We start from the raw sequence: 23,476 nt of genomic DNA, 5'->3' as shown, positions 1-23,476 counted from the left end.
TTACATCCACAGTGTAGTTGCAAATCAAATAACTCTGGAAAAAACAGTTATACTAATGATATTTCTTCCCATGATTGTGTTAACTAATTAATTAATTAGTACCCACCCTGAATTGTTTCACAATGAATTTTAGTATGGGAAATTATATATCCAGAGATAAGATTTATGCATAGGAATGCATGCCTTAAGTGCTGCAAGTTTGCTAAAAGTGGATTCACGTTTTAGGAGATCAGACCGTGAGCCTCACTGAATGAAAGGAGTTATGTTATCACTAAATTGCAGTCCATTACCATACCATTCCTCACCTGTAGCAGTTACTTGTATGATAAGCTGTTCGTAAAATTTGCTATTAATTATTCTTGCATGATATAGTATGATAGGAACAACTGAAAATATAAATACATGCAATCATGTTTACATATATCAGATTATAATGTAATTAAGACTTCTAGATGGTGCCTTCTCATAAATTAATACTTAGGAGTCCACTAGATATTCCCCACTATGGTGACCAAGCCAGTGTTGAAAGGGATATGTGGAAATGGAAATTCTTATCCCTTACTGTTGGGAATGTAAATTGGTACAAGACTATTGAAGATCAATTCAGTGATACCTAGTAAAGATGAAGATCTTCATATCCCATAAGCCAACATTTTTATTTCTGGATATATATCTTCCAAAGGACTGCTATACATGTGCATAAGAACCATTGCCTTACATAATGGAAACAAATAAACATCCATTAAAATGGCAATGAGCAAAAATTGTATTCATTATACTCATAAAATGTAATAACATGCAGTGGCTGAAAACAATGTAATGCTATGCATTATCATAAATTTTTAAAAACATAATTTTAAGTGACTAAAATGTGTTTGAGTTATACCTAAAATATTTATATAAATCAAGAAAAACAAGTAATTCTCTCACTTCATGTATATGTATATTTAGTTATATATTTACATATATATGTTTATGTATGTATGTATGTATATAATTTCTAGGAACACATACTTTGATAGTAAAACCAGAGGCAGAATAACTATTAAGCTGATGAAACAGCCTAAAAGTCAGTTCCTACTAGTCCTGGTCCTTGGTCCTGCCCCAGACCTGTAGGCTTACATCTTAACGCACTCCATACTCTTTCCGCAAAGGATGTCATCGGGAGCATATTGCTGATTTTGTTTCGTTTCGTTGTATAACAGGTAGCACTTATTTGTCACTATATAGGCTTAAATAAATAGGCAGTCTCTCCCTTTGTAGTGAGAGAAACTATTTTGGTGAGACTTTTCAATCATGAAAATTTAAGTCAAACATCTCACAACTAAATAATTAAATAATGGGGAAGTTCTGAACAGTGATGTAACATTGAATGGATGGACCTTCTGAAATAGCTTTGACAGGTCCTGGGAAAAGGCCATGGGCTGGCATGATTGTGTCAAGATTATGATGGAATTTTTTTTCATTTCCTTTTGGCTGAAACTGAAGATGGAGGATATAGAGTCTTTTCTTTCAGGGGGGGACAAGGACAGGCAAGGCAGGACATCCTGAGTAGATGAGCACGCCCAAACAACAGAGCAGCAGAGCTGAGGCTCATGACAGAGAGACCGGTAGGGAGTTTCCTGGGAAGGGGCAGGCCCACTGACACTAGATTTCCTGATATTCATTTTCGCGTCTCCTTTTGTGTACTTCAATCCCACTATGTTATCATCAAGCCCTGGGTTATGTCTGTTGGACATGCCCAACTTGTACTGTCTATATTTCATGGAATCAAGGGAGCAGACTGAAATACTGTAGCCTGCTGGCAAAATAAAACTGAAGCTGCTTGAAAAAGCCCAGGGCTTCATAGCACAGGGGTAGGAGGATTGTGTGACCATTTGGAGTATTGAGAGTGGTCCCGGTTCTTCCATAGAGGCGGCAGGTATTAGGGGAGTTGGAATGAGAGCACTGTGAAGGTGAATGGCAGCAGGAAAGCAGCAGGATGGGGGCTGAGGGCAACTTGTGGAGCACCATCTCCTGTCTGTGGGAACACTCAGTGACAGGACACTTGAACCTCTGGGAGGTCCCTTAAGGAGGGTTTGCAAGCCCCTCCTTGAGAAAGACTGGGAAACCGAAAGGAATGAAGGGAAGGGGAGACCTCAGGTTGGTATCTGCTGGGCCTTTTTTAAAAAGAAAAAAGGACGTTGGTCCTGTCTTTGGCAGGACAGAAGAAGAAAGTATAAAGGAAGAAATAGGCAGTACCTACACATCATCAAGTTAGATGGCCTGGAAAGTCTTTGTTGTAGGTCAAATATTGAAAGATTCAGTGAGTCAAATGGCCATGTCCAAATGCATAGATGGTTGGCCTTCTATAGGCCAAAACATATGTTTAATTCACTTAGGTTTCTATATTTTGTTCCAAAATTGGTGCTCTGTTGAAAGTCAAAATTAACTGGTCTGTTATGACAATAATTTAAAATACCATGTTTTTTTAATTAATTTTTATTGGAGTATGGTTGCTTTACCATGTTGTGTTAGCCTCCACTGCACAACAAAATGAATTAGCCATACACATAGCCCCTCCCTTTTGGACTTCCCTCCCATTTAGGTTACCACAGTGCATTAGGTAGAGTTCCCTGTGCTCTACAGTATAAAATACCATGTTTGATAGTGTTAATAACAACTTAGTTTCTTTGGATCAAAGTTTTTCCAAATGCCTGTGGCAAACATTAAGAAATTTAGGAAACATATAATTTAATTTAAAAATACTAATCATATTTATACACATTTTCTGCAAAATGATAACTCAAATAATGGCAGCTCATTTTAACCTCGAACATTTCAAAACAACAACAAAAAGAAACATCTCTTTGCCACATAAGAAGAACCCAAACTTTTGGCTGTCTACAGCCTGTGAGCTGACTTCATAATTTTTCATCACTATCCATGCCTTCTCAGGCCACTTAACTATTTTTAGAAGCAGACAGTGTCGCTGATAATGTAGTATATCCTACAAGTTCAACCTTTGCAAATCACGCCATCCAGGGCAACTGACTTGGTGAGCAAAACCTCCATGGTCATTTAGAAATATGAACTGTCTAGTCAAGTTTACAGTGCTTTTTTGTTTCCCCTCAGTGTGCAGTGCAGTTAAATATTCCCTGTATGTTTCATTTAACTCTATGAGATTATTGAAGGTTTCTATTTCCAAATTCCTGATTAATCAAATTCAACTAAAAATAAATATTCATTTATGTATGTAAAAAGTAGGAAATAATCCTTTTCTTGTTACGGGGAGATGAAAGTGGGGAGAAATCCAGAGTAAACATAAAAATATTGCCGTTCAAACATTTTTAAAAAAAATTATTTATAACTGTCAGAAACTTACATGTGATAAGAATGTTTTATCACAGACTCTGGTACAGGAGATTTCTAGAAATTAGAAAAGTAGAATATTTCTATTATAGTAGTGAGGGCAAAAATATATATTCCAAGAAGTAATTTTTAAACACTAAGTGGAAATAAGGCCCATAAAAATGAATGTTGTATGTTGTATATTTTCCTTCCTGGTTTTTATTATTTTGAAATTGGTCCTTCAGCCACCAAGTGGGATGATGGTTTCTGAATAGTGTTTACTTTTGATGATAGCTTTGTCTCCCCCTGTTGTTCAAAATGATAAAATACAGCACTCTGGAAACAGCAAGGCTCTCCGTTCCTCCGGTATTTGTAAGCTGACAAGAAGTATACAGATACCCTCTGAAGTTTTATGCCTGCTGTGTTTCTCTCTTTGCTGCAAGAGGAGCCTTTTCTTTTAACCTGCATGCCTTTGAAGAACTGACTCAGCATATTCATGGCCTCTAAAGGTAAGAGTAAATATAGGCAGCTAATAAATATTTCCTTATATTATGACTGAAAATACACAGTTCTAAGGGTGTTACAATGGTGAGATTGATACTTTAAAACCTGTCATTTAGTGCTTTTCAACGTTGGAATTTTTAACTTTGAACTCCAAGGAGCATGTTGCATTACATTTTTTAAAAAAACCCTCTATCTGATAGAATGTAAAAGTTAAGATGCAAACAGTGTTTTTGTTATCATAAATATAAACCTAGTGACTTGATGTGAAAAGCTGCAGAATAAAATTTAGAATGGGAATATTTAATGCCAAACACAAAGACAAGTTGATATTCCCAGTTTCAAGGGATTTGTAGAAAACTTTTCACACATAAGTTAAAAAGTGTTAAAGTACAGTTCAATATTTTAAAATTTCCCATTTGTTGTTTAAAATATGTGACACAGCCATTTCTTATAGAGAATTAAACATGTGTTTTCAGGAAATCCTAGTAAATTTAATGGACTAGAAGTAAAGATTTCTGAACTATGAAGCAAAAATCTTTCAAAATTTCTTTGATGGTAAATTATATCTAAAAAGCAAACAGAAACTAAGCAAGCAGATTAAAGACTTTGGGAGGGGGAACTGGTAAGTTTTCCTCAAATCCCTAAAACTGCAAATATCCTTAGTGTTGTCTCACTTAAAGAACTTCTCAGAAGACAAGGGATGTGCTTGTTTTAGGTAATGGGTTGCAATCTCACAAAAAATATTTGTGAAATGATATAAAAATGAAATTATAATGTGTTTTCATTCCATTATCAGAAGAAACCATTAAACTCTAGGCTATAATGAAAGTGAAGAATTATGATTAGTATAATTGGTGGAAACCTTTTAACCTAATTACAAATAGGATAATAGAGTTCACAATTTAAAATATCCTAAATTAAATTAATGATCCATTCAGAGAAACATGTATGCTTATTTGCTTCCTTTATCAAAATAGACTTTGGATGATATTTAATTTGGAACAAAGGAAGTAATCTTTTCACTTTTTGTCAGCATGTAGCATACACCAGTCCCTGAGTATCACTGGGAAAGCTCAAACAAATTGTAAAATATAGACGTGAAACATCAAAATTATGAATTTTAATACATGTGTACTTCATTTTTATATTTGAAGACAGACAAAAAAAATCTTGGCAAGTTCTTTCTTTCATTTAAGACTGACACTAAGACTTAGTCCAAAACACTTCATCACTTTATCAAGTAAGAGTTACAGCAACAACTGCAGCCTGTAAGGTAAAGAGTTGCAGAGTATGTGAAATATTTATAAGCTAGTTATACATTTTTAAAAGAGTAGATAGAAATTCAAAGCCAGATAGAAATTCAAAGGAGTTCCTTCTTCATTTGGTGGTCTGAGTCTCTGAAGAAACTTGTGACTAGAAAGCAATATTATGATCAAAATATGATTAATCTACCAAAAAAGCAGTGATGTTCAGTAATGATAGGGGCTCAAGACTAAACTTAGAGGCAAAACTTACGGTAGAAAACTAACACTCTTGCTCCATCTCACTCAAAATATTTAACAGATGAAGTGGGTAAAACATCTGTGAGAGACCCTATACTACTTAAAAGAAGTGAAAAATGAAGTTTCCTTTTGAATTAGAAATCTGGTTTTAGGGGGCAAGTTGGTTTAACATCATTATTTACCTAAAATATTTTTGTGGAGTTTTATTCAAATATATTTAAAGACATTATTTATAATGTCATGATGTTTTCTGGCCCATGAAACTGTATTGGCAATTAGCATTTTTCCAGGGAATACAGGCTAATTAGACATTTCACACATTTTGTAGGAAGGTCAATCAGCACCACTAAATCAAAGGACAGTCTGGATACTGGATGCCATTAGAACTGAGGAAATATTTGTGTGGTCTGGAGTCCCCTGGTTTAGTATAAATAAACACAATTTAAGAACAGGTTGGTCTCAGACTTTAAGTTTGAGAAAAACAGGAGTTTCCAGGATGATCTAAACTGAACAGAAGCTTCAGTTTAGGTCTTCAGAGGCTGTGCTGCTCCAACGTGAGCTGAAATCCCAGAAGAGAAAACAAGTGATCTCAGAATGGTGATCCCAGCAGTCTCTAACTGAGCCTCTACTCCCCAGTAAAGACTTTGGATATGATCTGCTCTGGGCCCCAGTGCATTAACATCTCTTAATGCCATGACATCTAAGGACCTAAAGACCTGGGTCAGAAATGTAGAGCCACTTGCCAGACACTCAAGAATCTACCACGTTTTGTCACAGCAAAGTAGTTTACAAGATAAAATTGGAGTAATTTGCTAATCTTTTCAACAATAAAATTGGCAATGAGAGAGAATCTAATAGTCTTCTATCAGCTATTATTAGAAATTAATCCCTACACATTTTTTTTAATTGAAGGATAACATGTGTACAGTTAAGTGCATAAAGGCACCAAACTTAAGCTCCATGATTTTAAAAATCAGGATGCACTTGTGTAACCACCACCAAGATCAAAATACAGAACATTTCTGGCACCTCATAAAGTTCCCTTTCTGGTCAATAGCCATGCACCTCCACTCCCAAGATGAAGCACTGTTCTGAATGTTATCATTATGAACTAGTTTTCCGCAGATCACAATTTTGTCTCTGCTTCTCTGAAAGTCAATGACAACAGTGTTTTTGGCACTAATGCCAAAGAAAGGATGTTTGTTGCCTTTTATTATTTTCTAGCTGTTATTGCGGTAGGGGCCATTTGCTCCTCTCCCACATTTGACATGGTGTTACCTAGTCTTCCTCTCAGTTTACTCAGTTAGTAGCTCTCGAGAAGGGCTAAGAGCAAGAGGAATTCTAAAGTCTATATCCTTTGTGTCTGCCCCAAATCTGAGAGGAGTTCAGGATGGGGGCCTTTGGGGAAGCAAATTGTTATAATATTATCAGTGTGGAGCTCTCTTTTCATGGGGCCAAATGACAAGTTTGCTTCCATTCATTCCTACCCCTAAAGTGTGTCCAAATTCTAAATGTCACAGACCAGTATAATCTTAGAAATCCATATTGGTCTCTTCCCACAACCTTATTGTTAAATGAATAAATGAATCATTTGGCAATTAATGTCCCTCATTAACACCAAATGTACACATGACTTTAATGAGCCAATTGTTACTAGAAACAGTTTATGTCAGTGTCCAAAGGACCACTCCTTAGGTGCCTGTGTTCCTTCACCAGGTTTGCTTGGGCTTTTTTAATCCCTCTCAGATGCTCACCCAGGCTGTGCTTGAGAAGCAATGAATGAAGAGGAATTTATAATCTCCAAAGGAAAATCAGTCCTTTCTTCAGATTTATTTTGTAGAGGTTTAAAAGATTCAGAAGAATACCTCCTCCCCCTTCACACACACATATTACATGGACCTGGGTATCAGTGCTGAAGAGAGACCATTCTCATCTACTGTGAATTATATAGCTGTCACTCCAATTTTAGTATATGTACAATGAGTGCTTATCCAAATCTTTGTGCATCTGTTATAAATTTCTTCCTCATATTAATCCAGAGCCAGTTTCCTTGTCCTTCCCATTCATCGTTTTTGTTTGTTTGTTTGTTTGTTTGCGGTACGCGGGCCTCTCACTGCTGTGGCCTCTCCCGCTGCGGAGCACAGGCTCCGGACACACAGGCTCAGCGGCCATGGCTCACGGGCCTAGCCGCTCCGCGGCATGTGGGATCTTCCCGGACCAGGGCACGAACCCGTGTCCCCTGCATCGGCAGGCGGACTCTCAACCACTGCGCCACCAGGGAAGCCCCATAGGTTTTTAAAATAGTCTAAATTACTTTTCTTCATAATGGCTTCTCTGATATTTGAAAACACCCGTCAGGAACCTTGCTTGCTCCATACCTACACTCAAGCTAAGACAGCAAAGTGTAAACGAAATGAATGCACATGTGAGAACTCTGACAATTTGGCTTAATAAAGATGAGAAGTAAAAACACTGATAGTCTTTGAAAGAAATAATGGTATCTAATGAGGGAGACAGCCAAATGGCACTCACGTGAGAAGAAAAGGGAAAAATAATAGTAGAAAGGTAATAAAGTATATTTTTAACGAAGAATTTTGCACGCACCACGTACATGTCTTATGCATAATATTAGGCTCCAGACTAAGACAATATAAATAGCAAATCTCCGAATTTCAATCGAAGAGATAATTGAAATAGTAACAATTTTACCTGGCAATAATATAATATAATATAAACAGGTGATTAAAAAATCAAAGCCAAACATTTTAGAACTCTGTAATTCTTTTATCATTTGTAATTTTGGGTGAGCTACAAAGGGATTCATACTGTCAAAATTTTTTCGGATGCTTTTATACCAAACACTGAGAAATCAAAGCTAAATTAACTATTACACTGCCCTTAAGAAGCTCATAAATTAGTTACAAATATTCCCATTTGTTCTCAAAGTATATATCGTCAGACCAGCAGCATTAGTTTACCTGGGAACTAGTTAGAACTGCAAAATTCTCAAGCTCCACACCCACTCCAACCACAGAATTAGAAAGTCTGGAGTGTGGCCCAGCAATGGGTGTTTTAATAAGCCCCCCAGCTGGTTCTGGTGCAGGCTAAAGTATAAGGGCCCTGAATTACATCTAGCCATAGCAGTATGATTGATAAAAAGAGACAAAATATCCTTGGAAATTATGAGGCACCTTCATAATATTTGAGGAAGGGAGAATATGCTTGAAAGTCATAGTTATGATTTAAAACCTATGTCTAAGGTTATCCTTTTATGAGTAGAGAACATCTAGTTTCTTTTGCCATTGATTTTCTTTTTGAAGTGTATAATCTTTTAGCTCTTTGAATAGAAGTTTCACTTGCCTTCAAAAAATATACTTTCTAAAATAATTTATTTTGCCCAAATTATCCAACTTTTCTCACAACTACCTCTGGTAGTCTTCCACAGTCCTTTATCTCTGGCTTTGGGGTCAAGTGGTGCTGACAGTGAGTAGGAAAAATGAAGGAAAGGGCACTGTAGTGAGAGGCTGCTGTGGGAGATACTCTACCCTCTGAATTAAGAGGAAGCAAATATTATAAGACAAACTAAATAAAATGGCCTACATTTAAATACGGACTGGGATGGTCATTCTCTTGCAGATGCACAGAACCAAAGAAGCAGAAGTCTGCCTGGTTTTCTTCCGGGAGCTTCAGACCCAGACCACGACCTTCACATCTCACCTTCCAATCCAGGGAACCAAGTGTGGCAGCAGGGTCCCCCTCCACCAGGGAGTCTCCCTCCTGGTCTAGAATATTTAAGCCAGGTGCTTTTATCTATTTCTACTAAGTGTTTGCCCTTAAAATGAATATAAACTTGATTTCTTGCCTTTCAATCAAGGCTGAAGAACTTCAACAAATAACTTACTGAAGTGAGAAAAGCATTATAAATCATGAAATTATAAAATCTGTCTTTTATTTATTTCTGTTATTTGGGAAGAAACATTTTTCTTTTATGGTCACTTCTAATTTCCTTATTTAATTGTCAGAGGAAGAACACTAAACATTTTCGATTGAGCTGTTTAGCACGTTTATCATTTTACTGCTCATTGCTCAAGGTGTCAGCACATTTGGCCTGGAGAAACTGTCTAATATGTCTAATCACCTACAGCTATTTAATTAAGGACATTGAGTACCTGTCTTAATCAAGGCACATTAATGGTATAAAACCTAGTCCCTCTCACCCAAGCGTTCTGCAACCTCATTGGCAAAGACAAAAAATGATGACAAAAAATGCAAGGCTGGGTACTAGAGCCAGATAAGCACACAGTTTTAATTTGCGCAGGTGTACAGAGAAGAGAAACGTTGTTAAAGATCAAAGTACTCAGGAGAGACTTCTGCAATGAGCTGAGAGCTCAACATCTTCAACTGAAGCTCAAAAAGGTGGATGGAAATCCAAGAGAAAATCAGCCTATCAAGTCAGCATTGTCTTCTGATGCTCTTGCATCTCCAGGCCAATTTGCTTGAAAGATCATATTATCATTAGGTATAGCCACTGTTCTAGTCATTGGAGGGTAAGCAATGATTCAAGCCTTATAATAAATCAATCAAGAAATATTATCACCTGAATTCTATGGCACATAAATAGCAATTGATATTTATGTATATTATTGTTGCTTTTGTATTTATCCTACAAAAGATTAGAAATACACTTACACTAATACTGAGATGTCAGCACATCTGCTGCAATTTTCAGCTTGTTTGGCACTCTTTCAAACTATAAAGTCTATCTCCTTTATCAAAATCAAATCTCTGTGTTAATTCCCTTAAGGTGCAAGAGATTTCTGTTATGCCTGATAGGGTTTAAGCTGCACGCAGCATATGTTCCCGGGAAAATGTTTATAATTGCAGATGCCTTCTCCAGAAACCCACTGGCAGACAAATGTACTTTAGAGACTGGAGAGCTCAGGGAGATATGTAAAAGAGCTGGAAAGGCTAACCTACCATCTTCCATCTGCAGGAAGGATCAGCTGTAATAGCTGACTAGAGTTGATTAACTGCTGCAAGCTGTTTGGGAATGTTGTCAGACAAGGTTTCGCCGAGTATAAAAGTGATATACCAGTGCCAGAGGGCTGAGGTTTGATGATCACATATGGTCATCACATAGTCTTCTTCCATCCATGAATGATGACACACCCGGAGCCAGATGCTTGACATGAATACACTTTTTTCATATTTGATAGAGATATGAACCCGTTGGCTGCAGTTCTAAAATGAAGTCAATTTTCCAAACGTACACCTTTGGCAATCTTTTTCAGAAAACAAAAACATGCCACAAATTGATGGACATTTTACTTCAAAGGGAAAGAAAATTTATAATCTTTATACTAAAAGAACACTAATTTGCTTTAAAGTGGTGCGTATAGAAAAGGATGAATGCACATTTTGGAAGTTTAATACTACTAGTTTGTTAAGAAACATATATATAAAGAATTTTATGAGTTAACTTTTATCTAAAACCATAAGGTTAAATAAAACTATGAACATTTGAAAATAGTACATGCTTCAATAAACAAACAGGAAAATATTTAATAAAAATCCTTCTAAGTTAAAAAACTCAAAGTAAAATTTAAAAAAAAATCATCTATTCTCCTTTAATCAAGACTATCCAATGACTACTACTGAAAATCATGTTTCCATTAATAATTTGAAAATAAACTCCCAAGCGGTGTGTGTGTGTGTATGTGTGTGTGTGTATACATACATATGTACATGCACATACTTATATGTCTAGACATGCATATATAAATGTTGTTCATGTAGATTAAACTTAAGAATAAAACCAATACATTCTCTTTCCAGATGGATTAACATGTTCATAATAGTCAATAACATTATATCCTATAAGCGTCAAAGGATAACTATTTATAATTTAGTCACCTATAGCTAAGAGTAGTGAATCAAAGTCTACAAGGACACATGTAAAGATCACATTTATTTTGCTACATGTATTAAATGGAATCAATGATACCTGTAAACCTGATAAATTATACATAAGAATTGATTCTTAGTTACATATCCAAGGCTGTAATTAGGTTTCCATTCTATACCTTTCATACTTCAGGAGTCCTTTACTTGCCCTGACACCCGAATACATGACACAATCTCTTTAGACTTTCCAACAATTCCTAGTTCATCAATTAATAGCAAAAGATGAAAAGGGTTCTTTTGGACCATGGTTTATAAGTGGCCTGGGGCGATTTAAAGGAAACTACAAGAACAACCAAAACCAAGACCCTCAAATCCAGGACGTTTGCCCACAGAGGTAGATTAAGTCAAATGTTATTACAGAGGACGGGTGAGTATAAGAGTAAATAGGGAGGAAAGGTACTCAGAAGTCCCATAGCATCACTTAAGAATTGTTTCTCCCAGTTCCTAAGATTAGTTTAGTGATGTGGTACAGCAGAGTAAAGAGCACGTCAAAATCAGCGGCATTACTGCCTGGGTTCAAATCCCAGTCTAACCACTTATTGATACATGCTCTGTGACGTTGAGCAAACTACTTTCTCTCTCTGGGATTGTTTCCTCACATGTAAAATGGAATGATATCTAGTTCTCTGATGTGTGTGAGGATTAAATCAGACACAATGTCAAAAAATCTGGCACAGTGACTACCTCATGGTAGTCATTAAATAAACAACTGCTATTATTAGGTATTAGAGAGGTACAACTTCCCTTTTCAACCAATAGTCTTTAAATTTCAAGGCTGAAAACTTGATCCATGACACAAATAGTCAAAGCTCCTAAACTCAAACTTAACTTCTGCCCCCATACTCCTTCTCTGTCTCTAAGTTACTCCTACATAGATCCACTGCTTAATAATCGTGCATGTCCTTTTGAAGCTTACCCCTTCTCTTTCCTCAACTCTCCATTTTCCTCAAAAGAGGAGAACAGAACTAACAATACTACACAACAAAGACCGATTCAAATTTTTTTAAAAAACTTTGTCATAGTTGTTAAAATATGTTTTAGAATATCTTAAATCATAAATTTTGGAAAAAATATTTTTGTGAATCTTAAAATGGAGGTCACATGTACGTTTATCAATAATAAGACTTAACTAGAAGAAATGATATTAGTTTTTACCTCCACCTCAGGATATACAAGGAGAGTGAAGGAAATAAGGTAATGTTATATTTTCTGCGTTTGTGATGCCCAATCAATTCCAACTGTTAGTATCGATTACTTTCATTTAAAAGTTATCAGTGAGTATATTAATGTGAAGGGAGAATAAAGTGAAGAAAATTTTAAGGCAAGATAGAAAATGAAGCATTTAAAAAAGTAATAATCAGCATTGCACTCAGTGATTTTGCCTTAGTGAATCTTCAAGTATTGAATATCAAAATGAAAACATACACAAATAAAATTCACTCTAAGAACATATTTTAAATATTTCCTTTAAAAAGCAGTTTGTACTGTATTCTGTTTAATAAGTCACTCCTCAACTGTGGCTACTTTATCTCGTAAATTAACTTCATTTCTAATTACATAGGCAAGTTTTAATGTGTCATGCATTTAGTGGCTTAACTCTTTTCTGCTTAAATTGGTACTTTGCTGGCATCAGCAGGATTTCTGGGTTTTCTTCCCCGAGTTCAAAGGAAGATGTGAATGAGAAAATTTTAAAGAATAGCTTTTTTCAGCTTTAACAAAGACGTTTCATCACTGTGAGGAATGAGTTACTGCATGACAGAGTGAAAGTAGAGTTATAAGGCTGAGTGGAGAGGCCATGCATGCAGGTCATTACTGTTTTGTTTCATTTTGGTTCATTTCTTTTAAAAAGAGAGAGAAAGAGAGAGAGAGAGAGGTTTAAAACCTTATAGGCATTCTTATTCAGATTGTTTAAAAATATTCTCAAAGATATTGTTTCCAAGAGCTACACTTTTATCTGATTACCACAGAAAAAAACACAGAGCTAATCACAATTGCTAATGTTATTCTGGGCAATTCTGCCTTGAAATTTTCAGGGTTCTTGTAATTTTTAAATTTTACTTGAATAAAAACCATGTTAACTTCTTTTTCATTATAAAATGTGAGCTGTTTTCAACCATTTCCCTCACAGAGAACATGAAAATCATCTAATTTCAGGTAGTCTAGTAAACAAGTTAATAGTAATAGGTGCAAAGGTTTTCAAAGACCTGTGATGTAATACTTTTTATTTCCTTTATGTCGTCTTTTAACAGTTAGACCTGATAATTATACACCAGCAGGTGGAGCTTCTTGGAAGTAAGTATATTATATTCTGTAATTATTAAAACTGTTGAAATGTTTTAAGTTTCAGAAGTTTCTTTACATCTAAATATTTTATAAATGATAAAGTTAAATGTTTAAGATAGATTAAAAAGAGCACTAGGCTTATTTTTTAAAATAAATATTGAAAGTAAAATTATTAGTCTGATATAGATAAACATAAAAGCATAAAACTCCCCAAGTCTTTGATGATATTGTCATTAGGAATCTAATATTATTTTTAATCTTAAAGTAATAAAAACTATTTGGTCATTTCCATGGCTGTTAATAGTTTAAATTTTCTTAATGCTGTAATTTCAGACATGGAAATCAAGGTTGAGACTAAATAACAAAAAATCATCAAAACAAAATATGTTTTATCATAGTGTCAGTGATTCGTCAAATGGGCAAATCATTTAACAATACACAAATTTACAATGATGACTAACTGAATTCAAATTAATCAAGTATTTTTGTCCTTAACTAAGATATGTCAAAATTGTAATAGATAGCATGCAGCTGTAGATATAATAGCAGATAGAGATTTTAGACAAAATCATTACTATCAGTGTGAGTTGTCCCAGTAAATTCCATAACAGTGATAGAATTATTATCTGAGTATTTGATTCTTCTTTACAACGTTGCTTCCCTAGTTGAAAAGTGGTACTATATGTGTCCAAGTAGGTCATATATCTGTAATCAAAATTTAGTAATTGCACAACTTTGTTCTCAGAGTTTACTTTGATTTCTATGCCTAAATCCTCAAAATTTCGAGCACGGAAGTAGATTTGTCTGAATAAGATACCATATACTTAATAACTGATCACACACTCTGTTTTCTTTTAATAACACAACAATTTTTACCCATATAAAGTTCTGATAGTAAGCAATAAGCATGATTTTGATAATTATTTTTTTGCTCCATTAGTGATACTTGGCACTGAGACCTCCAACAAATATGAGATTAAAAACAGCTTGGGACAAAGAATTTACTTTGCAGTGGAGGAAAGCATCTGCTTCAATCGTACTTTCTGTTCCACACTGAGATCTTGCACTCTGAAGATCACCGATAACTCCGGTCGAGAGGTGATTACAGTCAACAGGCCCTTGAGGTGTAACAGCTGCTGGTGCCCTTGCTACCTACAAGAGGTTAGTCTTTGGTTCTGGGTGTGCTTGTATTTTTCCATGTTTGGAAAGATCAGCAATTATTTCTTAAATAAATGGCATTCATCTGGAGATATAGGGCAATTAACCTTTCAATTGGTTGAATTAGAATGTTGCTCCTTTAGGATCAGAACAGCTTGAGGATTTGGTGATTCACTAAATTTTTTTTCCTTTCCAACCAAAAACTATAGTGGCTTCTGTGATGTTAATCGGTAACGACAGCTCATGCATCATGTAAATGAGATACATCCTCCTGAATCTCTGTATTAGCCACGTAATCGTAATAGCTATAAGTTCCACCATTAAGCAAATCTACCCTTTTTCTTCTCTTATTGGTGCAAAGTTCAGGGAGTGCTGAGTGATACTAAACTCTTCTAAAGTATTCTCTTGGGTAGGTATTATTTTTAGTACAGAATCTCAGGTTCCATTCACCCATTTATGACAAACTTCAAGGTTTAGCAAAGACTATGTTCTTGTTATAGAGGGAATCATCTGATTCTTATATTTTTAATATATAATAGATTTTCATCACGAATAGGTCTATAGTAATAACTTTCATTGACATGATGCAGCTAAGTTGATATGGAAAATATACTTACTTTGATGTTTTTGATATCATAACACCTCTATAAGTTAGAAGGAATAGATTTTACTCTCTACATTTTGCAATGGAGGAAACTGGGACTTAGAGAGTGGAGGTGCCTTACCTATGATCACACATCTAGAAGATACAATAAATGGGACTTGATCCAGGTGTCTTTATTCAAGCCCAAGCTTCTCTATTGAGGACCTATGTATAAATAATCTACTTAGCACAAAGGGAAATAAATAGTAATATGGAACTCTCCTTAATTAGAGAAGTTTCTCACAATATATATTGAAGCTAATTCTCCATTTATAGGCAATTACCTGGCTAAGTGATAGGATTGCTAAGGTACTTATATACGGAGCCCAAGAATTTTTATACTTTTACTGGGGATATTCAAGATCTAATATGCCCCAAGATGCTAAACTTAGTATAATCCAGAATATATGCCCATTTGAAAATTTCTGATAATTGATGTTTTATTTCAAAGTAGCCCCATGTCATATAACTTAACCATAAGACGCATCCTAATACTGATTAATATGTTTTTAAATTTGGTTAAAATCACATCAGTTACTTTAAAAGTTATCCTAGAACAAATCTATATAATTCTAAGAAGACTTGTTGAAACCACCTTTGTCCATCTGAAAACACTACAGACATACACATAAGACTATGAACTTAACAAATAAGGAAAGACAAAAGGAGATCAGATGATGAGCGCTGGTTTGATCTAAAAGCAAACAATGTTCATCATTTTCACCCACTTCCAGCTTATTTTACAAAGTATTTGATTTGGTTACATAAATATGTTGAAATAGAATATTATGGACAATAAAGAAATCAGGGGAATAAAGGATGATGGAGTAAAATACTAAAGTCAGCCCTGAAAATGCAAGTGCTAGTCTTTAACACTTTGGACAAAATGAAACAAATCAAATTGGTGTGTAACTCTGCAAGAAGCATTTGTTTTTAACTGAGCAAGAAGCATTTGTTTTTAACTGAGCACAGAGAAGCTAGAAGTTGGCAATCCAAAGAGAAAAAAGTCCATAATAATCAGTAAGTGACACTTAAAAATAGATGTGTGTTGTGGCCACAACTGAGAGGGGATGGAAACATCTTCAATGCTTGATCAATTACTGTACTTGGAACAAAATGGCAAAGAAGCCAGTGTCCCAGGGTCAGAAAACAGCTTTGGGATAGGTTCTCCTTAGGGAAGGAAGATCAAAGACATGGACGTTTAGCGTATAATGCAGAACACATATCTATATAGTGAATTTCTTTGTTTCTATAAATTATAAAAAAAAAAAAACAGTATAAGATAGAAGCAGATATTTAGAAGCTTTTATATACTGTTTAGAAGTAAGCTGACATTATAGTAAAATTAAAATACAACAACTTTAGGAAATCTTATTTTATTATCTCTTCTTACAGTTAGAAATCCAAGCCCCTCCTGGTACTATAGTTGGTTATGTTGCACAGAAGTGGGACCCCTTTCTGCCTAAATTCGCAATCCAAAACGCAGACAAAGAAGATATTTTGAAAATTGTTGGTCCTTGTGCAACATGTGGCTGTTTTGGCGATGTGGATTTTGAGGTATGATTGACAAAATGAAGGACCGTTTTCACTTAGGTCCTGATTTTTTGCAACATAATTCAATTTTTAAAATGTTCAAATCATGAAACATCTCTGAAATAAATTTAGAAAATTATGTATTTGTGAAATAATGTAACAAGTAATATTGTACATGCCAATAATAACTCATAATTCCAGAGATAGTAAGTTCAAGAATTTTTTTAAAACATACTACAAAAATTTGATTTATGTGGAATATAGTGCCTATGGTATAAAGCAAATATATTTAGTTCAGAATCACCAAAATTACATCTTCTTTCCTACATCCCTGGTGGTAACATATCCAGTCCTGATCTCAAGAGCACACTCCATTAAAATACCATTAATTCAAAAGCTATGCTCATAAGACTTGCTAACTTCATTTTGTAAAACAATCTATTCTCATGTAAACATATTTGTGTAAATTGAATGTTAAAAAACACTAATTACTTGCAAATGCAATGTGTAAGAATGTGAACTATCTTAACAGATTTTCCTAGAGGATATAGTCTAATTTAAAGTATGTATTTCTTTTTCATTTCATTTCATTTCAGTCCATTCATTCATGTATACCCCACATAAGACATTAAGGTTGCAGGATTTCAGGGAACATTATTCACCTAGAATACAATGTACATTTTGCAAAATGAGCTGTCATAACTCCAGCCCACGCCAAAAAGACTTGGTATAACTTTCCTAAGAGTAAAGGATAAAAATATGCCCTATGATTGAGGAGAGCTTAAGAGTTTCATTAGTCATGGTATAGACATGGCCTAAGTAACTTTCTCTATTTTCTATCCTCTACTCCCATACAGAAAGTGAAAGTTTATACTGAATCACTTTCAGCCTTTGAATGAGAAACAGGGCAAGCAAATGAATAGTGGATAAAGTTTAACTGTAGATTCCTTCTAGCTAAAAAGAACTATAGACTTTTGATGTCAAATTAGTCTGAATTTCCTGTGTGGTACATTAGCCCAGAGAATTTTTCGAATGAAAAATAGGACTTAGGGTTAGTTATAAAGGAATGACCTAGTAAATATCTGAGTATAATATAAAAATGAAATTGAGCAATGACTGATAATATTTAAACATATTAGTAATTATAAAATCTTAGCAATAAAAATTAAAAGGTTATAAATTGTACTTAGAAATTATTTTTTTCTAAAAAAATTCTTCTAAAATATTTCACATATTTTTCTTTTTTGATGAAGAATTCAGATTTAAAATCTGGACTTCAGGTAAAGGAATCATGGTTAGACCATATAATTGAGACTATGTACCTGCTGCCATCTTGTGGTAGCCTGTCCTCAATTACTTGAGGCTATTAAATTCTCAATCTGCATACAAAAACAAAAAGAAAAAAAATAAATAAATGAATTACAATGGATTAAAAAATGTCAGAAAAGCAAAATTCCTGAAGAGTAAACTGGAAAATTAAATCTACAAACCTATGCTTATATAAAGGAATGAGTACCATCGAATTGTCATTTAAAGATGATGAATAAAATAATTCCTATCTCTCATGAAGTAAATATATGAAGAAATGTAAAACCATCTGTATCACCTTCAAATTTACAACTTCTTATTTTCTTCTCAAAGGTGAAGACCATTAACGAAAAGCTTACAATTGGGAAGATTTCAAAGTACTGGTCAGGATTCGTAAACGATGTCTTCACCAATGCTGACAACTTTGGAATTCACGTTCCTGCAGATCTAGATGTGACAGTCAAAGCAGCCATGATTGGTGCTTGTTTTCTCTTTGTAAGTGCAGTCTTAAAGAGTAAAGGTGATTTACTTCTTTCCTTTTCCCTTGTTGATTATTATAGAGCCAATCCCGTTTTACACAGCATTTACTCCAAAGAGTAAGTTTAATCATAGAAGGTTAGTTTGGGGCCAACATTCTTCAGAAGTCAGAATGTACAAGCCTGCATTTCTATTAGGCAGGTGTCCTCCAGCGGCCCTCATACCCCCTCTTCCTCGAGGATTGATACCCCGTCAACATCCTACTCATCATTTCTCGAAACATGAGTTATCCTTCTCTTTCAACTTTAATTTAGACTTTTGGCTTATTTTCACTTTCACTGAAAAATATTTAAACTTAAATATCATATTATTTATCCTGTGTAAAGTTCAGGACTGCTTAAGAGCTTACCAAGGAGTTAGGTGATATTCAGAATGTGAAAAGTACTGTTTTCTTGCCCTTCCAATATGTACATAGATACATGAGTAGGCAGAGATGAGTTAAGATGTATCAGTTTCTATTAGTACAAAGATAAGATGTCTTTGTCCTTTCTTGTCAACTTCCAATTTCATTAAAAAACATTTTCTTCTAGATTGGTGATAGGAGAACAGAAGTCAAGTAATACCAGTGCCAAAGGTATTGGCCTTTGGGCTGGTTTTCCTGACTTTCCTTCTGATATCTCCCTCATTGCTTACCATCTTCAGTGCATTCACAAAAGCTCATGGAATTATAAAATAAACGTACATTCCTCCTCTCATATTTTGTTATTCTTCAGGGTTTTAGGATCCTAATCTTATGGTGATATTAACGTGTGCTGCTGTGGGGAAAAAAAAAATGGTCCTATTTACTTAGTCTCTTCTAGAGACGCTTGGGAATTATATTAACTAAAAATAATTCCCCGGTGACATCACTGATGGATACTTAGAGTTTAATTAAAAATATATATTAGGGGACTTCCCTAGTGGCACAGTGGTTAAGAATGCACCTGCCAATGCAGGGGACACAGGTTTGATCCCTGGTCCGGGAAGATCCCACATGCCGCGAAGCAAGTAAGCTGGTGCACCACAGCTTCTGAGCCTGCACTCTACCGCCCGCGAGCCACAACTACTGAGCCCCCGCATGAGCCACAAACGTTGAAGCCCGGGCACCTAGAGCCCGTGCTCCACAACGAAGAATAGACCCCGCTTGCTGCAACTAGAAAAAAGCCCGTGCACAGCAATGAAGACCCAGTGCAGCCAAAAAAACAAACAAACAAAAAACCATATATATATATTAGGATTTTTTTCTCCAGCAGCTTAGAGAAACTATTTTAACTTATTCATTCCCTATCATTGGTAGACATAGAATTAATACGTAGAGAGCTAGGTTTCTATACTTACTAAGTCATCACTTACCCTCAATTCCCGTTTTCATCTACAGATCTAACCAAGTCCAGTCAATTTTGCCTGTCACCTAATACTTTTTCAATTTCCCACTCTCCTTACGTGTTTGGTAAGGCTTTTAATTTGCCACTTCCTGCTCACCCCTTCTATTTTTTGATGATTTCTGCATTTCGACACCAAACATGCCAGCGATCATGTGCGGCATGCACGTAAAGGTGCGCACGCATGCACACACACACACATGCCCTTTTCCCAAAACCTTAATTTGGCCTGTTTAAGCCCCTTTCTTAATATTTATATTAAAAATAGATTATCTTTAATCTGCCCTACTGACCTATTTTATGTAACAAGCTGATGGCAAAAATGCACTGTCAACAATTCCCTATGCCTATAAACTGAAGAAGTACTGATCTAGATAACATCCAAATAATCTGAAAGGATAACTTTTTAACTCCAGTGTCTGAGGGAGAAACACACTCACTGAGACTATCAGACAGCTCCTATCCATTGCTTTTCCTTTCCTTTTTACCATAATATCATAAAATATTTGCACTTTTTTGGACAATATAGCTTTTAAGATAATTTGTCACCAAGAATTGTCTTTATTGCTGTCTCCATTTTATTACCTTGTGGTGAGAGATCTTTAGAAAGCTGTTGGTGTGAGGATATTCCCCGATCCAAACAGCAAAATTCACAAGTGTAATCTTATTATTGGTCTCTTCTTGTTTGAGGCTACCACTACACAACACACAACTCTGACCCCTCCCCGCCAAAGTTCCCTCTGGTATACTTCCTCAGATAACTGCCGAGTTACTGACCACAAAGTCCATAATGATATGTCTACCTCTTGTTTAAAGGTCAGAGTCTATTACAACTTCCCACGCTGACCCAGACTGCCCTACAATCTAATTCTAAAAAGTCTTGATCACCCCAAATTTGACTGGTGATACCATGTTGATTCAGATAAGGTTTCCAAGTTACTTGTACTCTGTAAATTAGACATCTAAGTGTCATGAAGCGAAAAACTTTGATTTCTCTCCTACTGATAAATCACCTGTTCCTGGAGCACCACTGGGAAACATAATTGCTTTATGTAATCAAAGCTTACATGTGAGACTCTTGTTGCCTTTTTGTAAATTCACTCATATTCCATTTATTTATTTGTAGGATTTTATGTTCTTTGAACATTCGCTAGCTGGATTATAACAAGCAAGATGACAAAAACAATAAAATATGCAGAACAGATTTCAGTAAGTAAAAGACAAGTTTAAATGATCTCTTTCCCTTTGAAGAGGTCTATATTTGATGCTAATTCTTTTTCATTTTCTTCTAGAAATCCCCTGGGCTCTGGATTTCATTTCTGAATGGCTTGAGTATTGGCTTTTTTTGGGTAACAAAATGTTAATTATTATATTTATTAAAGCATAATGTAATGAAGCAATTATCTGGTTGTGAATGCATGATAGCTAAAGACAAGATGACTGGCCTTAGCAGAGTGTCGCTTGGAGAGATTACCATTCTTTCTTTTTATCCTTTTGAAGTTATTGCATGGTAAGCATGAAAGATGAGAGCTAAGGCTTGCAGCATCACTGATGAAAATTCAATGTTTAGAGAGCACTTTGAAGTTTTTCTGGTACTAGGGCTGGTTACTAATCAAAAGGACTGGATTTCTAAAGTATTTTTTCATAAATAGTCTTTTTTACTTTGTTTATTAATCTTCTTATTGTAGTGAGACATTTTTACATTATGTTGGAAAAGCTAAAATTTGAGTAAATAACACGTTTAAAGGTGAGATGGAAGATAGATGAAATCAATTTGTTCTAGTGGCAAAAAGCACAGTTACATTCCATAAAAAAGATAATATTTACAAATCAAAGCATGTTTTAAATACATACCCATGCTAGGGATTTAAATAAGCATATTAATAGACTTCTAAGTTAGTATCAATAAAGCAGTGGTATAGAGCAGGAATTTTATCTATTTGCAGTAGAAGTTCAGTCAAAAAAGGGATCTGAGGCTCTGAAAAATAGACAACTCCAGGCCTTAAAAACAAGCAAACAAAAAGAAACAAAGCCTTAATACATGAGGCAAATACAGATGTCAGGAAACACAGCCAATTCAACCAATTAACGCCTTCCATGTTAATGTTTTCATAGTCCTCCAGATTACTATGTCTAGTTGTCCACACACTTCCAAAGTCCATTCAAAAGGAAAATCTTTTTTTTATGAATGACAATAGTCCTCTCCCTTTTCAAAATGAGGAAACAAATTTGTTTTAAGCAAAGCAGCATGTAGACTCTACTTTAGAGTTACACAAACATGCCAGACACTATGTTTGCTGTGACTTTCTGGTGGGGTAACAAAACGAAGTAAAACAAAGAAAAATCAGGCAGTATGTGGAAGGCTGCCTGGCAACCTCTCTTTCCCCATGCTACCCTGCCCTCCATGTCCCAAATGTTCTCCCTAAAGATGATCCTGCTTTCAGGGCTTTTTCTTGTCCTTCACTTTGATTTCCAAAATGAAAGATTTTTGTAACTGATGTTACAACAGCAGCACAGCAGTGGTTGAGACTCTCACAGTGAGGCAAGAATTGGAGAAAGAAAACAGCATTTGTAAATACTGCCTTTTACTATGACAATGTTTTGGATTTTTAAAATATTTAAATGAACCCTAAAACTAGTGAAAAGAGCTACTTAATACCTACATCTAATGGAGACTCCCCAAGAATCAAAATCCTTCTTAGAATATAACACTCATTTTAAAGTTGGCCGTATTAAATGAAAACCTGCTACAGTATTTGCTCACTCCAACAGATTAGGACCCATCCTTTCTCTCCTTCTTTGTTAAAGATGAAGTTGATCTTTGAATGTCTTCTATGCACCACTTTTGTCTTTACCACCAAACATGAGCCCACAAAAGACTAGGGAGACTCTTGCTTTTCAGTGAAAATTTTAATGAAAAGAAAGCAGCTCTAGAATGACATTTTTCCTCACTGCCTTTCCTTGGCCCACTATGCTCTCAGAATACAGGTTCCAACCCTGTTTACTCTGAAATATGCTGGGAAAGTCTTGACCAGATTCAAATTCTTCCCTTTCATTCATTTTTTTCATTAATTTAATAAATACTTCTTGACTCCCTCCTATATGCCCAAAATAGAGTGCCCCTGCCCCATGAAGCTTACAGTTTAGTTAAAGAGATGGCTATTAATCCAATAATGACACAAACAGAACTTAGATTTTCAACATGAGAAGTGTTTACAGGAGATAGACAAGGTTGTCAGTAAGGTAGGGGTATGTGACTTGGTCAGGGAGTGAGGGAATGATGGTGGATTTAATATGTGTAGAATAAGTCAGAGCAGGAGGAAGAATGTTTTAGGCTGAGGTACTAACATTTG

The 23,476-nt window shown here is 35.2% G+C and overlaps 1 protein-coding gene across 1 annotated transcript; it reads left to right on the top strand.

Annotated features, from left to right (window-relative positions):
• Positions 1 to 3,826: 3,826 nt before the first annotated feature.
• On the top strand, positions 3,827 to 21,288 carry PLSCR5 (phospholipid scramblase family member 5). The gene is made up of 7 exons (XM_027091722.1): positions 3,827 to 3,839; positions 8,973 to 9,136; positions 13,550 to 13,592; positions 14,524 to 14,744; positions 16,780 to 16,941; positions 18,559 to 18,720; positions 21,250 to 21,288. The coding sequence occupies exons 1-7, from the start codon at positions 3,827 to 3,829 to the stop codon at positions 21,286 to 21,288; spliced, it is 804 nt and encodes a 267-aa protein (XP_026947523.1).
• Positions 21,289 to 23,476: the final 2,188 nt, after the last annotated feature.

Source organism: Aethalodelphis obliquidens, unplaced genomic scaffold (assembly GCF_003676395.1).
Source record: "Aethalodelphis obliquidens isolate GAN/ISIS:26980383/991018 unplaced genomic scaffold, ASM367639v1 scaffold72, whole genome shotgun sequence".
Classification (NCBI taxonomy): Eukaryota; Metazoa; Chordata; class Mammalia; order Artiodactyla; family Delphinidae; genus Aethalodelphis; species Aethalodelphis obliquidens.
The sequence above is the reverse complement of the archived record's forward strand: the minus strand, read 5'-3'. Positions and strand labels throughout refer to the sequence as shown.